The sequence below is a fragment of the Aspergillus novofumigatus genome (genome assembly GCF_002847465.1).
Source record: "Aspergillus novofumigatus IBT 16806 chromosome Unknown P174scaffold_4, whole genome shotgun sequence".
Lineage (NCBI taxonomy): Eukaryota > Fungi > Ascomycota > Eurotiomycetes > Eurotiales > Aspergillaceae > Aspergillus > Aspergillus novofumigatus.
This window is the reverse complement of record NW_020194277.1, coordinates 3,524,515-3,539,947: the sequence shown is the minus strand read 5'-3', so window position 1 is coordinate 3,539,947 and position 15,433 is coordinate 3,524,515. Positions and strand designations below refer to the sequence as shown.

At 50.5% G+C, this 15,433-nt stretch overlaps 7 protein-coding genes across 7 annotated transcripts; 3 read left to right on the top strand and 4 right to left on the bottom strand.

The window, feature by feature from the left end:
- The first annotated feature begins 122 nt into the window (after positions 1 to 122).
- P174DRAFT_442063 (uncharacterized protein) lies at positions 123 to 2,051 on the top strand. Its single transcript, XM_024827492.1, has 3 exons — positions 123 to 256; positions 446 to 932; positions 965 to 2,051. The coding sequence occupies exons 2-3, from the start codon at positions 508 to 510 to the stop codon at positions 1,632 to 1,634; spliced, it is 1,095 nt and encodes a 364-aa protein (XP_024683334.1). The 5' UTR covers positions 123 to 256; positions 446 to 507; the 3' UTR covers positions 1,635 to 2,051.
- On the top strand, positions 1,636 to 2,236 carry P174DRAFT_193904 (uncharacterized protein). The gene has a single exon (XM_024821288.1). The coding sequence runs from the start codon at positions 1,732 to 1,734 to the stop codon at positions 2,074 to 2,076; it is 345 nt and encodes a 114-aa protein (XP_024683333.1). The 5' UTR covers positions 1,636 to 1,731; the 3' UTR covers positions 2,077 to 2,236.
- Position 2,237: 1 nt separating this feature from the next.
- Positions 2,238 to 3,904, bottom strand: P174DRAFT_194093 (uncharacterized protein). The gene has a single exon (XM_024821289.1). The coding sequence runs from the start codon at positions 3,484 to 3,486 to the stop codon at positions 2,644 to 2,646; it is 843 nt and encodes a 280-aa protein (XP_024683332.1). The 5' UTR covers positions 3,487 to 3,904; the 3' UTR covers positions 2,238 to 2,643.
- Positions 3,708 to 5,553, bottom strand: P174DRAFT_193901 (putative mitochondrial ADP,ATP carrier protein (Ant)). Its single transcript, XM_024821287.1, has 5 exons — positions 5,409 to 5,553; positions 5,186 to 5,207; positions 5,006 to 5,082; positions 4,553 to 4,798; positions 3,708 to 4,492 (listed from the first exon to the last, which is right to left on the bottom strand). Exons 1-5 carry the CDS (start codon positions 5,457 to 5,459, stop codon positions 3,929 to 3,931), a joined length of 960 nt encoding a protein of 319 aa, XP_024683331.1. The 5' UTR covers positions 5,460 to 5,553; the 3' UTR covers positions 3,708 to 3,928.
- Positions 5,554 to 7,194: 1,641 nt separating this feature from the next.
- Positions 7,195 to 9,327, bottom strand: P174DRAFT_512846 (KRI1 family protein). Its single transcript, XM_024831913.1, has 2 exons — positions 9,071 to 9,327; positions 7,195 to 9,006 (listed from the first exon to the last, which is right to left on the bottom strand). Exons 1-2 carry the CDS (start codon positions 9,243 to 9,245, stop codon positions 7,292 to 7,294), a joined length of 1,890 nt encoding a protein of 629 aa, XP_024683330.1. The 5' UTR covers positions 9,246 to 9,327; the 3' UTR covers positions 7,195 to 7,291.
- Positions 9,328 to 9,510: 183 nt separating this feature from the next.
- P174DRAFT_512845 (putative transcription factor SipA3) lies at positions 9,511 to 14,545 on the top strand. Its single transcript, XM_024831912.1, has 6 exons — positions 9,511 to 9,729; positions 9,787 to 10,150; positions 10,215 to 12,711; positions 12,762 to 12,848; positions 12,905 to 13,126; positions 13,188 to 14,545. The coding sequence occupies exons 1-6, from the start codon at positions 9,674 to 9,676 to the stop codon at positions 14,165 to 14,167; spliced, it is 4,206 nt and encodes a 1,401-aa protein (XP_024683329.1). The 5' UTR covers positions 9,511 to 9,673; the 3' UTR covers positions 14,168 to 14,545.
- Positions 14,337 to 15,425, bottom strand: P174DRAFT_193848 (uncharacterized protein). The gene is made up of 2 exons (XM_024821286.1): positions 15,316 to 15,425; positions 14,337 to 15,220 (listed from the first exon to the last, which is right to left on the bottom strand). Exon 2 carries the CDS (start codon positions 15,158 to 15,160, stop codon positions 14,507 to 14,509), a length of 654 nt encoding a protein of 217 aa, XP_024683328.1. The 5' UTR covers positions 15,161 to 15,220; positions 15,316 to 15,425; the 3' UTR covers positions 14,337 to 14,506.
- Between the last annotated feature and the right edge of the window lie 8 nt (positions 15,426 to 15,433).

Sequence of the window (15,433 nt, the reverse complement as noted above, 5' to 3'; positions counted from 1 at the left end):
AATCCTACCCTTATACTTACTTTTTCCCCCTCCTTCCTCCCTCCTCATATCTCTCTTCCTTCTACCGTCCAAAAGAAAGTCATCCAGGAAACTATCATACTGCTAGCATCGCGCTTGTTGAGTCTTCTTTGTCTGAACGGTCGTGTGCCTTGATCTATCCAATATCCGCGCGTCCTGTTCGCATCTCACTCAGCTCACATACTTACTGTGCCTGCATCTCCTGCTTGAACTGTCATCTGTTCCCCCAAAGTACTACGTGAGTGATCATAACCATATCTGTGTCTTTTTTTTTTTTTCTCCCCCGATTCCTGGCTCTTCTTCTGTGCCTGAATTCTTTGTTCATCTATTCGCAAGTTACCAGTTTAGTCATCCCCGTCCATTGTTCTGTTCCCCCCTGGCGGCGTCTTATGGTTGGTGGATGGTCTTCTGACTCATGCGATAACAGGTTTAGCCACCACTGAAGTACCATATCAATTTCTCTTCAGTCCATTACTTCTCTCTACAATCATGGCTCCTCAAACAGCTACATCCAGCATTGCCATGGCCCTTGCTGGCAAGACGGCCTCTGTTGATATCCCTAAGCCCCGTTCCGGCTTCTCTTCTGGCAGACGTGACTCTGTCCGTCCAGGACATCCTGCGATGTTGCCCACGCCTCCCAACTCCATCTCCCCGACTCTTCCTCCGCAGGCTTTCAAGGAACAAGATCCTCGCCGTCCCGGTTCTCCTCCACTTGCCACTTCGCCCCATGTGGATTCTGATATCGACCTGGGCGACGCTGCGAATGACCAGCGTCAGTCTGCGCACGACCTGGATAACGTGGGAGAAATCACTCCGAGCATGTTGGCCAGGTATCACTTGCCCGAGATCATGCTCAACCAAGGTCCTCTGGCTATCCGTCATGTCATGGCGTACCTGACCACTTCGGTGCCCGGGTTCTCCAGAATCCCCCTGCCAAGGCGCGCAGACTTGTCGTGGCAGCGTTGGAGGGCCGAGGAAATGAGGGAGGAGGCCTAAACGGCGATGTCATTTTCGAGAAAGTGGGTTGGGGCCGCTGGGATGCGCGACGCCGTGGCGAACCCTTGCGCAACCCCTCGCATTCAACAGCGTCACCACCCGCCAGTTTCTCGAACTCGTTTACTCAGCGAGGTATGGCCATTCCGACCAGGCGAGAACCCGCATATACCTATGGAAGCAGCATGACTGGTGATTCAGCCGTGTTCTCGTACACAGAACGAGAGCATGGACATGGGGATCTCAGCATGCTGGAACACGAAGCAGACAAGATGTCTCTCGACGGAGACGACCGCGAATATTGCTCATCTTCGGAGGCTCCTGATGAAGAGATCCCAGATGAAGACTGGGGTGAGGAGGATGTCACCGACGAGGAGGACTGGGCGCAGATAGGAGCCGCAGCACTTCGTGCACGTTCACTGAACGGAGGAGGAGGGTTCCTAAATAGCAACGGACCATCACCTCTATTACGAGGCGGGGGACCTGCTCCGTCCTCGTTGGCGAAATCCGCGCCGCGACATATTCCCATTCAACAGCTTGGCTTTTCCGTGCCTGACAGCATGGTTGGCAACAAGGAAGAACGCGCCGCGGTGGAAGCGTTGTTAAGACTTGGATCTATGTGAACTTCAGCAACAGGAAAAATGGCGTTGGTACGGATGGTTTAAACTCGGGTACATCTTTGACGACTTGATTTTTACCTCCTATGATTTCGGAGGCGGGATGATCATCATCCCCGATCATCCCGACTTTTTACGATTTATTATGACAAGCTCTCGGAAAATCAGGTTGCCAAATATTCAACACGGCACTCGCGATCTGGCTGGCTCGATCGAATGGTCTTTAATTGCATTGGGATCTGGAATTCACAGGGATCGGGTCACGGAGTTTCTGGGTATGGGGTTTTATGGGTGTTACTCCCTTTTAATACCAAGCTTGAGTGCACACAACTCAGCTTTCGCTTTTGCATTTTATACATCTGGGTTTTGCAGTCTATTTATGCCATACTGCTCCCATTTCATTTATTTATGCATGTGCCTGGCGCAAGATGGAGGACTCTCCACTTAATCTCTTTTGGTCAGCTGTACATTCAGTTTGATGACTTTGACATGTCTGCATGTTCCTGGTGAACTACTCTCGGACAGGCTTCAGCAGTATATAACACCACATATACATACAAGAAACGAAAGCAAGAAGCATTGCCTTTGGCATGAGATATCCCAATTATGCGATCATAGTCTATCTGTAGTCCTCTGTAGCCCACCGTACCTTTCCGTCGAATATATTCTGCTTTTCTTGTCCACTCAATTCGTCAATATGACCCGAAAACAACTGAAGACCGGCTTATACAAATGTTTGACCTGATGTAAACCCAAGTCCTCACGCAGCCCAAGGACTACAATCGCATATACAAACTTCGAGAACCATCTACCATCCATACCAATCCAACCATAAGATCCCAGTAACATATCAAGGTATAACGAATAAACGCCACCCAGCCCTAGACCAGCTCATCCCTTACACCATCCCAGATTGTACGATACTTGCCGTAAACCAGATACAGAAATAGGAACAACCAACCCAACACAATCAATAGGTAAAGACAAATATGGACTAGATACAGCAGCAGCACAGCTACTTATCATGAGCCTCATTAATCCTCCTCCACACCTCAGCCTCCGCCTCCGCCAGCTTCGTCCCCGCACTCGCTATCCACGACTTTGCACTCGCCAGGAACCCGTCGTCTTCTTGGGCGGAGTCAAACTCGTCCATGCCATGGCCCTGGTTCTGGTAGAGGGGTAGTCGTGACGAGGTGGCGGGAGGTTGGTAGAGCGAGGCGTAGGGTGTAGTCGTTGAGTTTGGGTGTGGTTGTGCGTGAGGGTGTGCTCGTGGATGGAATTGTTGGTCTTGGGATGGGTGTGTGAATCCGGAGCTGTACCCTCCCGCTGTGGGGTTGTAGCCGTAGCCGTAGCCGTAGCTAGGCATGGGGTTCGCTGGAGCCCCAGTTGTAGTTGCGCCTGTGGCTGTAGCGGTAGGTGTTGGTTGAGACTGAGGTTGAGGTTGAGCCTGGGGAGCAGGGCCAGGACCAGGACCAGGAGCAGGAGCTGGAGCAGGAGCAGGAGCTGATGAGGCAGCCAGAGCTGGAGGAGCCGTCGGCGCTGGTATTCCAGGATCGGGACGAGCACCAGGCTGTGGGGGAGGAGGCGAGGCGCTCGCTCTCGTGGCAGGGGTGGCTATCGTTTCGGTCGCTGTTGGTAATGGTAGAGGAGGTCCGTCAATGCCAGACATTGTTGGTGCAGTCGGCGCAGGCATGGTTGTGATGCTTCCTGGTTGCGCCTGGGCAGTGGCGTAGATCGGAGAGTATGGAGGTGCTGTTGCGGTGGCCGACACAGATGCAGGTTCCGATGGAGCTGGTTCGTCCTGCTTCGCTGATGATATGGACGGGGCCGTCGCGTCATGAAGCGCGGTTGTAGTCATGTTGAGATGGGTATTTTAATCATACAGCCGAGCAACCTCAACGTCTTTTTAGACGAGCTCCCCTGTCTTAAGGGATAGCAGCACTGACCGACGTCATGGGATCCACATCACGTGATTGACGACACGTGGTGTTCTACGAGGAAAATTTTCACCTACAGAGGCAACGTCAAGGAAGCAACCCCAAACAAACAGAAACCAGTTTTCGTACCGGAAAGAAGTACACATTGAGAAAAAAGAAAAAGCTTGCAGGCAGTAAAGTACAACGGGTACACGAGGAAATATCACACTGCTTTATGCTCAAGAAACCCGATACCCTTCTTGGAGCATATTTTCTATAACCATCCACAGTAGCGTCCAGTTTCAGGCAGTTACACCTGGAACTGACCAACCCCTTCCCCTATGAAACCGCATCGATGGAAACGATTCGAAGTTAATCAATCGTTTAGCCAGAGCCACCCTTGAACTTCTTGCCGAAGAGGATGAGCTGAACCTGGTCGTAGATGGACAGGACACCAGCACCAGCAACACCACGGAGGATGTTAGCACCAGCACCCTTGAAGAGAGACTTGACACCCTCCTTGGCGATGATCTGGCGAGCAGCATCCATGGAGGACTTGTACTTGACGGCCTCACCGGAGGTCATCATCATACGACGACGAATGGTGTCAAGAGGGTAAGAAGCAATACCAGCACCAGTGGTGACAGTCCAGCCGAGAAGGAAGGAAGCAAGGAAGCTACCCTCAAGAGAACCAACCAGGACAACAGGCTTGATGGAGTCGTACATGCCGAAGTACAGACCACGGTAGACAACAATACCAAGAACGGAGGGACCGAAACCACGGTAGAGACCGGCAATACCGTCGGAAGCGAGGGTCTTACGGTAGACATCAACAAGACCATTGAACTGGCGATCACCACCACCCTTAGCGGACTTGGCGTCGTTGGCAAGACGGGTACGAGCGTAGTCGAGAGAGTAGACGAAGAGGAGGGAAGTGGCACCAGCAGCCTGAATGATTTGTTAGTTTTGAAGTCATCTCTGCACGAGACATGCTGAGGGTATACGTACACCACCGGAGGCAAGGTTACCCATCATCCACTTGGCGTATCCATCACGCTCCTTCTTGTAGGCGAACATCGACTTGTAGGTGTCACGGAAAGCGAAGTTGAGAGCCTGGGTAGGGAAGTAACGGATGACGTTGGCAGTGTTACCACGCCACAGGGACATGACACCCTCAGCCTGGGCGGTACGACGGAAGCAGTCGACGATACCGTTGTACTTGCGGTCGAGACGGCCAGCACGGATCATCTCATCCTGTAGTGAATGGCGTTAGTCGCGTTCCAGTTGAGTAGATTGTTGGCCAGATTCGTAGAATGGCACGTTTTGCGACCACCCGATTGTCCCAATCTTGGCGACAGAAACATCATAGGTCATCGCAAAACTTCGCTCTGTCCGATTTGTTTTCTCGCAGAGCGGCAGCTATTCTAACTGTTGGGTCGGGAGCGAAGATGGTTAACCAACCTGGTTCTGGACAAGGAGCTTGATACGCTCGATGGGGGCAGCAGCAGTCTTGGAGACGGCAGCGGAAACACCACCCACTGCGAAAGAGTCAGTAAAAGCTCGATAGAAAGACCCCGTTGTCGCAAATTGATGACTGCTGAAGATTGAACAATCATCGAGAATGATTTGGATGGCACATACTCAGGAAGTCGACGACGAATCCCTGCGGTGAAAATTCTGTCAGCGAGTCGTTTCACCAGGCTTCCAGGGCAAAACCGCGTCGAAAACATCAAATTGAGTTCCTAGAGACGATTGCAATGATCTCCCCCCTCATGGAGCTCGATTCCCGATCATTGCCATCATATCAAGACCTCGATCCGATGCGACCGTTTTTGCCCAAAACAGGACTGGAATAACAACTTACGGGCATGCCGAAGACGGTCTTCTCGGCCTGGTTAACGTCACCTTTGGCCATGTTGACGGCTGTGAAGGACGAAAACTAAGAAAGAGACGAAGAGAGGAGATGGGGTTGAGTGTCAAGAAAGAACAGGACACTTCAAAGAGGATGGAGGAGAAAAAAGAGGAAGGGAACGGGAAGGGGAAGGGAGGAAAGAAAAATAGCGAGCGAAGGGCTCTTGTAAGCGGGTGGAAGCGAGTGGAGCCGCTAGGACGCTCTGGGAAAATTCTGGTTTGCTGGCCTCAAAGCGTAACTGGGAAAAAAATTTCGCAGCAATCTTTTTCCTTTTGCAGGCGGACAAACGGCCAGCGAAAGAGAAGAAAAGAAAATTCGGAACCGGGCGCTAACGATGGCCCAGGCAACGAGAGCCGATAATTCCCGATCGACCAGAAAGCATTGTAATAATAACACAGAATGCATAACACACCGTCACTTGGGCTTGATGATCATTCTGCAAAGATTCATATAAAAATGCTCTTCTTAGGACAGGCTTGACTAGTAATCTGTAATTAATAGGAGGACTAATGCTTTTGGTTGATCGATAGGTGTCTCCCTTGTACCTTATTCTTCACTGCTTCCCCGTCATTAAGCCAACCGTAACCCGGAGAGCCTCCGCCTAGTCGTCCACAGTCAGTCTCTTCACGGGGAACGTATCTCCTACCTTAGCCTCAAGGATTTCTATTCTTGGTCTTGTCCCGAGTCTCCGATGGCAAAATTTTCCTTGTTAGCCACCCGTCAGTACTCTCTGTAGATTCCGTGAATGCGGATAGAAGATATAAGTGACTTCAAAGTCCGGATACCCCAGTAAATTCTTTTTTTGGATGGTAGACACTCCATAATCCACTGTCTACCAAGCCGGTCATATGCGTCGCTACTTTTCGGCCCTCAGTGCCGCGGATGTTTCAGGACATACGGAGCACTATTTGTCTATGACATGTTTCCTAGAGTGGATAGTTCTCTTCAAGCAATGTCAATTGCGTGCCCTGCGATCGAGCTTAGCGAATTCTCTCAAGAAGCATTGTTAGAATGCCATCGTAAATACAATTCTTAGCAATGAGATTGATCCGATTCGGCTGAAGAAACTGCACTGTTTCTCGCATACCTGAATTTTCGACAGGACAGTCGCTGTATCTATAACCGTATATGACTGGTTCGGTAGCATCCACACTGTTTCGGGAGGTCAAAGCTGCTTGACTAGTCTAGCGTTTCCCGACGAGGATTGATATCAATAGGGATTGTATAGCCATCGCTCAGTAGATAGATAGGTAACGTCAAGCGGAAGCTCCCTTTTGGAAATATCAATGTCACTTTGCGAAATACCTTCCCAGTAGGTTCGGTTTCTCGGGCGTTTGCGCCTCACCTTTTTCAAGCTACTTTAGGCTGTTCCTAGTTGCTCTTGAAAAAGAGTGGGAAGACCCACACAACATGGGGGCAATCTTTTACCATATATCGGACTGAGAACATTTCTACTATGATCGATTTCTACTCCATATACTCCATATACTCCATATGGGACTTCAATTTTCTCCTGTGGCAAGTTCTCTAATAAGTGACGATATCTTCTTGAATTTGCCTCGTACAGTGCCGGTCAAACCAGATTGTTGATGAAGAGCCGCAGAGTATAATATCTACGATTCAAACGTAGTATCGGGTTGCCTCAACTCGTCAAAAGCCCGTAACACTGATATGTAGCAAGGTCCAATTCATCCAGACTAGTTGAAGACGCAGCCGTTGTGAAACTACCATTGATACAGGATGAGGTCTGAAAGATCGAAGGAAAACGAGAAGCCTCTGAGCCTCACGATATGTTTCATTATAAACAAGCCATTTCCGGCAACTGCATGTGGTATTTATAAGACAAACATCAGCTCCAACAAAAGAAACACATCAATTCTTCTTGGACCGCTTTCTCTTCTTCCTCTTGGGCCCCCTTCCCGAATATCCACTTTGTCTCCATCATCTGCTTGCTCCGCATTACCCACAGGCTTTTCACCGCCGAAGCTGAAGACAGGACCCTCTTCATTGCCAAAGGTCTCCTTGCGCCATTGCCTCAGACGAGCCTTCTTGCCGAGTTTCTTCTGGTCCTTGCGTTTCTTCTCCGGGTCACGGAAGGAAGCAAGCTTCTTCAGACCCGCAAACTGATTCAGCTGTGCATCATCAGCCATAAGAATGTCCCGCGCGGTCAACCCGAAGCTTTGAGGCGAGGTCTCGCGGTAGCGGAAGCGAGTCGTGTTCTTCTTGGTGGCGCCAGGTAGAAGAGAAATGTCGAGGTCTAGGTTGCGATCGACTGCCTCCTCGATGCGGAGGCGGTCCTTGCGGGCTTCCCGCTTCTGATCCCGCCTCTCTTGAGCTTTGCTCTTCTTGTTCGTGTCGTCGGCATCATCCTCCATCTCGACATCAGAATCCTCCAATGCCGGCTTGGGTTCCTCCTCATCAAAATCAGGGACCAGATCTTTGATATCAATATCATCATCCCATGTAGGTTTCTTTGGACGTTTCTTCTTGCCCTTGCCCTCGCCATCACTACCAGCGGCGTCTCCCTCGGCGTAGTAGTCCTCGCCAAACCGTTTCTGCATTTCCTTTTCCCACCTGTCATCGTCCCAAGCCTCGTCCAGAAAGTGTGCCCAGTCCTCATCGGTGAATTTAGATGCGCGGAAGCCAGCGACTTCCTTGATCTTTTTGATCTTCTCCTGGAGTTCTTCCATCTTCAATTTGCGAAGACGGTTTTTCTCAGCTTCCCGCTGCTTCTTCTCTTCCTCCTTTCGCATGCGCTCAGCCTCACGCTGCTTCTTTCTGGCACTCTTTTCCTCTCTTCGGACAGACTGTTGGTTGGTCTTATCACGAGCGTGGGTCAACAGGGTCGCGTTCAGTTTGCTAGGGTCTTCAAAGCGGAAGTTGTATGCCTCCTCAAAGGCTTCTGCCCGCTCCAACTCCTCCTCATCCTCAGACTCGAAAGGCTGCAGCTCGGATCTACCAGCTGGAATCCATGCCCTGGAAGACAAAAAGTTTGAAAGGAAGGTCTCCGGGTCCTTGTCCGCATTCTCAACGTCCAGCTTAATTTCCTCCTTGGATTCCGAGACCGACTTGGTAGTGGATTTCGGGATCAGGAATCCCCCATCCTCGTCCTTATCCTCGTCATTTTGATCAGCGGTGGCGTGCATCTCTTTAACAATAGCATTCTTCAACTCCTCTTGTTCCTGAGCGTAGGTCTTCGGAGCAGCGGAGGTATCGTCCTCTTCCAGATTGGCACCGCTAAGAAGATTTTGCCGATGGTAGTCTCGAAGCGTCATGGGTTTTTGCTTTTTCTCTGTATTTCCAGTGTTTGCGTTTTCTTCTTCTTGTTCGAGGGCTGTGTAAAATTTGGCGTCCTTGTCGTAGACACGAGGATCTTTTGATCGAATTGCGTTCAGTGTCGCCATAATTTCTGCATCAACGGCCGGCGTTACCAATTCCCCATCTTCGTCTTCTTCTTCGTCTGACGACGACTCTTCCGAATGGCCGGAGTCATCTTCGTCACGATCATGGCGTTTCCCGAGCGCTGAAGTCTTCCCTAATTTCGTTTCCACTGTAACAAATATCAGACTTGTGTCACCAATGAGGCATTAATTTCAGGAAAAATGGAGACTTACATTTCTGCAACTCTTCTCGTTTCTTGTTGTGTTCAAAACGACGGGCATATTCTTCGTTGATCTTGAATGCAGGCTCCGACTGATCGGTGATGGGAACTCCGCCAGATTCGTCTCCCGAATCGCTGGAGCTGTCATCGTCAAGAAGCTTGCGTGGTTTCTTCGCTGGAGGCTCCATCTTCGCCCAATTCAAATAGGCAAGAAAGGGAGGAGGACACAGATGTTCTGAAAGCCGCCGATTCAGCAGAATTGTGCAACGCTCTTCAATTGGAAAAAGTTGCAGTCGCTGGCAGAAAAAGAAAAAAAATATTCATCCGGTGCTCACCGCCTGCCGTCCGCCCTTTACTGCCTGAGAACGCAGGCCACAACAACAGAGTACTGACGTAGCCAATTAGATCATGGATGGGGCTGTCGACCCCGGATGGCTTGAAGAGAGAGTTGCAGGAACTCTCTTCTCAACATGAGTGTTTCTTTTGCTCACGTGTGTATTTACCCCGTATGACTGGCCCCCTACGTCGTTGTTTTCAATATTTGGGGTCGTACTTTTCGATCTATCACACCATTACCCCTATCTGTATCGAATGTATGGCCGGGGATATTCGCTAGATGTCGACTCAGCCGCAGACCGCATTGTCCCAAGTTGGGAAGCTTATTAGTGTGGTGTAAGTGCGGATGATGAGATTCCTCATCCCAAAGCTAACCTGATGGCGTCGATATAGGCCCGTTGGATTGAAAGAGGCTGCTCTCGATTCCCCGACTTTTCGGGCCACCACACTTCATTTCTCCGAGCAAATTGAATACCTTGAAAAATGGCTGGATGGCTATGCGAAGGCTGCTTCGAAGCTCGTCACGGAGCTTGCGACCATAGAAAATGTGATGAATACCTTTCTGGCGTATTCTTCGAACCCTCCCATCGTCTCCGAAGCTGCCCTCGACCATGATTATACCTTACAGGCAATGAGCAGGTGTGGTGAGAGCTCGAAAGATCTGTGGAATGGTTTAATGGCCACTGCGAAGAAAATGGAATCGCTTGTATCAGAGCCTATAAGAGCCTTCATCCACGATGATTTACGGAGTTTCAAGGTAAACTGAGTGTCCCCGGCCCCTTTTGAAAGCATGAGAGGAGCGTCATCTTACCCCGCTACAGGAGACTCGTCGCACCCTCGAACAAGCGCAGAAGCAGTACGATTCCCTTCTATCTAGATATGCTTCACAGTCCAAATCAAAAGAACCTTCATCCCTGAGAGAAGATGCTTTCCAGCTTCACGAAGCCCGCAAAGCCTACCTGAAAGCGTCAATGGATTTTTCAGTGCAAGCGCCACAAATACGAAACTCGCTCGATCGACTGTTAGTCCGAGTTTCCTTCGACCAGTGGAGGGAATTTAAGGCCCTCCATAATGACAATGGTGCATCGTTTGCCAAATGGGGCCAAGAGATGGATCGCATAAAAGGTTGGATCCATGAAATGGAGGGCAGCGAGAAGTTCTCAAAGCGTGAGCTCCTTTCCGCCAGAAAGCATATTGAGGACGCTGCAGAGCTGGCTGCCAGGCCGTCTCGAGAGCTGGAAGACTATTCAATATCCACCGTTCCGTATCTAGGGTCTCGCCCTCTGTCGGACCTGAACATGCCCAAGGAAGCACGGCCCGAGAAACAAGGCTGGGTTTATCTGCGAACATTGTCAGGCAAACCAACACGTACTGTTTGGCTGAGACGTTGGGCCTTTTTGAAAAACGGTATCTTTGGTTGCCTCGTGCAGGGCTCTCGAACTGGGGGGGTTGAAGAAAGCGAGCGTATAGGCGTGCTATTGTGCAGTATACGGCCTGCTTTCCAGGAGGAACGAAGATTCTGCTTCGAAGTGAAGACCAAGAGCAACACCATAGTATTGCAAGCCGAGACTCAGAAAGAGCTCACGGAATGGATTGCTGCTTTTGAAGCAGCTAAACGAAAAGCACTGGAAAACCCGACAAGCACCGACATCTCGGTTTCTGGAAAGGTTACTGTGCAGGATCCAGCCTTTGCAATCTCTCAGCCTCCAGCACCTGAATTTGCTGCTGATCCGGCCGACTCGCTCACGCCGCACGCAAATGATGAGCATGGACCGTCGGATCGTAGCGGAGGGTTGTCAGTTCCAGAGCGGGACCCATCAGCCTTCCGAAACAGCAGCGATCTCGGCAGCCCTAGGCGCATGACTGGGTTGGACCCCGAGAGTTCTGCGCGAGAGCATACTTCCAGACTCATTCAGAAATTGGATCTCCACCGCAAGTCCAACAATAATGTTGTCCCACCATCTATATCTCTGCCCGGTGCAGGTGGTGGTATCGCAGGCCTGATCTCCTCCAGCCATAGCACTTTAGGGCATAGCAACGGTCTCTCCGTGGGCGGGACCGATGAAGGAAATAGAAGTCGCAGTTTGACGAACCGGAACTTTCCTCCTACGACACTCGCACCTTCCACCTTGGCGAATCCACCCGCCCCTACCAGTATGAGCAAGGCGGCTGTAATCGTCAGCAATGAACGAGGTATTGGGTTGGGGCAAGCCGACAAGACAGGCGGGATGCCTAGCGGTATGATGGCCAACCTGTGGGGTAGTTTCAACTGGGGCTTCATGAACCGACTCGAACGCGAACGTGATGCTCAGCTTGCAGGGACCGGCGAGGGAGCTTCTGTGGGACAACAACCATCAACGCCGGCGATTGATTCGTCAAAGCAACCGCAATCAGCTGACGTAGATTTGTCCAACGGCACTTCAGCATCCAAGCAGCAGATCTCTGGCCCTCGCCATAGGCAGACTGTTAGTCTTGACGGCGATGCCTCCAAGGTGCAGAGGGCAATTCTGGGTATTTCGCATGAGTATCCCAGTTACTATCCCGAGCAACTTCGGCCTCAGGATGCTCAGTTTCGTCTGCTCTTTCCCGACGTCACAAGAGAGGAGGCTTTGGTCATGGTCTTCCGAGCTACATGGAATCCGAACGATCAGCAAGAATTTCCTGGAAGAGCATACGTTACGACTCGCAGCGTATATTTTTACAGTCATTATTTTGGATTAGTTTTAACCACAGGTGTCCCGCTGGAGAGCATCAAGGAAGTGACTGCTGCACCTGGCAGAGACTGCGACTTCTTATTCCTCCATACTATCCCGTCTTTTGGTGAGGATACTCCTGGACGAATCACGGTGAAAACATTCCTTGAGCCTCTAAGACTTCTTCGAAGACGCCTGAATTTCTTGATTCAAGATTCAACGGCGGTGGAACCCATGGGGTTGGAAGCAATTTTCAAGGCTCTGATCAGAATGGAGACCGACACGAGGAACCGTAGCCCTAGCTTGAACAGCTGGGAAGATGCGGCCGTTTCGGATGACAAGAATGGTATCGAAGAGGACAACATTGCTGCTGGACAGCAAAAAGACATCCGCCGACCGATTTACATCGACTATGACTTGGATCCGCATTCAAAGAATGGCAAACACGGCAAAAATGCGCCAAAGTTCCGGTTGCCAACTCAACCTGTTCAATATGTTCCCCAAGGCAACCTCCACCTCGCTGCAGAGAAGATATTCGATATTAGTCCGAAGGCGATATTCCATATCCTTTTCGGCGACAAGAGTGCTGTTTGGCAACTCCTTTTGCATGAAAGAAGATCGCGAGGTTCGTCCCCCAAATGATTCGGGATAACCTTTGGCTGACCGATGTGAAAGATATCAAACAGGGGCCCTGGATCAGAAACGAATCTCGGCATTTGCGACGTGACTTTGAATATCATATCGAGACAACCGACTTGCTTGGTACGTACCTCTGCTCATCACCGCTTAGCAAGTGACTGACGGTCCCCTTCATGTAGGACGCACTCTGGACAAGACGATTTCTGATTACCAAATCATTGATGTTCTCAATGATCACTTGTGCTACGTAGTGACCGACAAGCGGACTCCGTGGCACCTTCCCTTTAAGCGCTCGTTCAGGTTGGTGAGCAAGATTGTGATTACATTCGTCGCGAAGGGGAAAAGCAAGCTTGCAGTATACACGAAAGTGGAGTGGCTTGGGTCTCCTCATGGCCTCCAGAGTGAGTGGTTCATTAGCACTCGCGAGACTATTGTCCTGCACGATCACTAAGTTATTTACAGGAATCATCGAGAAGCAAGCAACAGGTGACTTAGAGCAAGACGCTCTGGACCTCGTTGATCTTGTCAGCGATCAGGTGCGAAAATTGGGCTTCCATAGCCGAACAAAGTCGGCCATCACCATATTCGGTCACATCGGACGCCAACAGCATACATCTCAACTTTCGTCCAGCGAATCAGTTCTGAAACTTGAACCTCGAAAGCCTCGGCGTCAGAGGACCTTAACTCAACTCTTACTCGAGACGCTTCTCTCCTTCCTGGAGAGCGCCGTTTCGTCCCTAATCATGTGGACTTTTGCCTTGCTTCGCTGGACCTGGAAGACTACGAACGCAAACATGGTCATTCTAGCCCTGCTGATCTCCAGCGCTTTGATGAACGGAGTCTTCACTTCACGGTACACTTATGACTGGTGGCATGAGAGGAACGTGGGAAACTTCATGGCTCGTCTTGGGGTCGGTCCCAACCATGTGATGAGCAAAGCCATCTATATGAGGGATATCGACGAGGTGATTGCTAATGCCACTGTCGGCCAATCTAGTAACAACATGAGTAAATGTTTCTCTACGTTCTACCAGCAGACAGTGAGCGACCAGGGAACAGTCCTTTCCTTTAGCGCCTCAGGTCCTCGAGACTCAGTGACACGGAGTGCAGCCAGGCGGATCCATCAAACCCGCGAGCGACTCGCTATGTATAGACACAACTTGTTAGTGGCGCTCCGGGTAGTGAACAGCATTGAAAGAGAGGTCATTCAAGGCGAGTGGGAGCGATGGCTCCGGCAGGAATTGAGACGCTGTCACCAAGTCGAAAAACTTCTCGGAAAGGATAAGGAGGATGACGGATTCAACACGCAGGTTGACCAAGCAAGTCAAACTGTTTTTGCAGACCTCGCGGGTGACGTTCAGCAGTGGTACGATAAATACTGTACCAGTTGCCAGGTGGAACAGGAGCAGCTTGAGAGGAGCGGTGTTGTATATGGTATTTAGAAGGTACATAGGGGTTGCTTGTTCGTTTTGTTTACTCCGGACGGATCGATACGTTTTGAACGATACCCCATTACAATTGCCCGGATGTTGGCGGTTACCTTTGTCTTATTGACTTGATCGAGTGGGCGATTTCTGGTATATGTTCGCAGTCCAGCTCTCTGCTGGTATATATCTGATGTTTCGAGCTTCAAGCGAATTCGAATGGTTTGTGGAATGCCAGGATGCCGTGTGCTGCTGGCTTGTAGGACAGATGTCATAGCCATGGATATGGTCGGTACCAGCCAGATCCCATATCCCTGTACATCTCTCGATGGAGTTGTACGGTCGTCCAACCCTCATTTAATTCTGTCTTGGCTTCACAGCACCCTCCTGGACGACATAGTACACCACGGTACCATCACCACCCATGCCTCGATCAACCATGGCCAAGAGAAGTCTCTTCCCACCCCACTCTTTTGTGACCCGAGCCTTTCGTCTGTACTCATAGTACTCTGTCAGCTTCGCCGCCTTCTCAGCATTACCAGATTCTTTGGCATCATCTAATGACTGATCATTCGACTCTTCCTCGTCCTCGGGAAGCGCATCGAACACGGCAGCCATTTTGCGTAGACTCCATGACTGTCCGTGAGCGGTGGGAACGACGAACATCCGTTCCAGCTCGATGTCGTCTTCGCGAAGACCCCTCTCAAGCATGAACAGTTGCTCGTCTGGATGCGTATAGATTCTGTGAGGCGGGATGCCGGATATCAGAAAGGAGGGCGAGCTGGAAAGCTGGTCTGTAGATGTCGACATCGACGACGACGAGACGGAGAAATTGGGTCCTTGCAAGTCATGGATTTGGAGAGAGGTCCAAAGATGCTGATGTTGAAGGTTGTGGAGGACTTGAATTGCAGTTGCAGAGTGAGGGTTCGAGGAGGCGGAGGTGGTGGTTAAAAGGGTGGTGAGGGCCGAGGGCTCTGGAGCCTGGGGTGTTGATGTGAGTACAGTTCGCATAGTGTGTTGCTGAGAGCTTGTCTTGTGTGGATGTTGTAGCAGAGACCGGAGGCTTTAATTCTAGATAACGATGCTTATCAGTCTATGGAGGTTTCGAAGGTTTAGAGAGCCACTGTACTCCGTATAGGGATGGACATTTAATGGTCATTGCTTACTCTCAATGGGCCGTATCTATCCTCTTAGACACAAAATTAATCATATCTCAGTGATACTCGATGTAAAAAGTGATCAGTACTGCTTGACCTGCGGGGGCTGGAGAATAGCGTTGGAGTC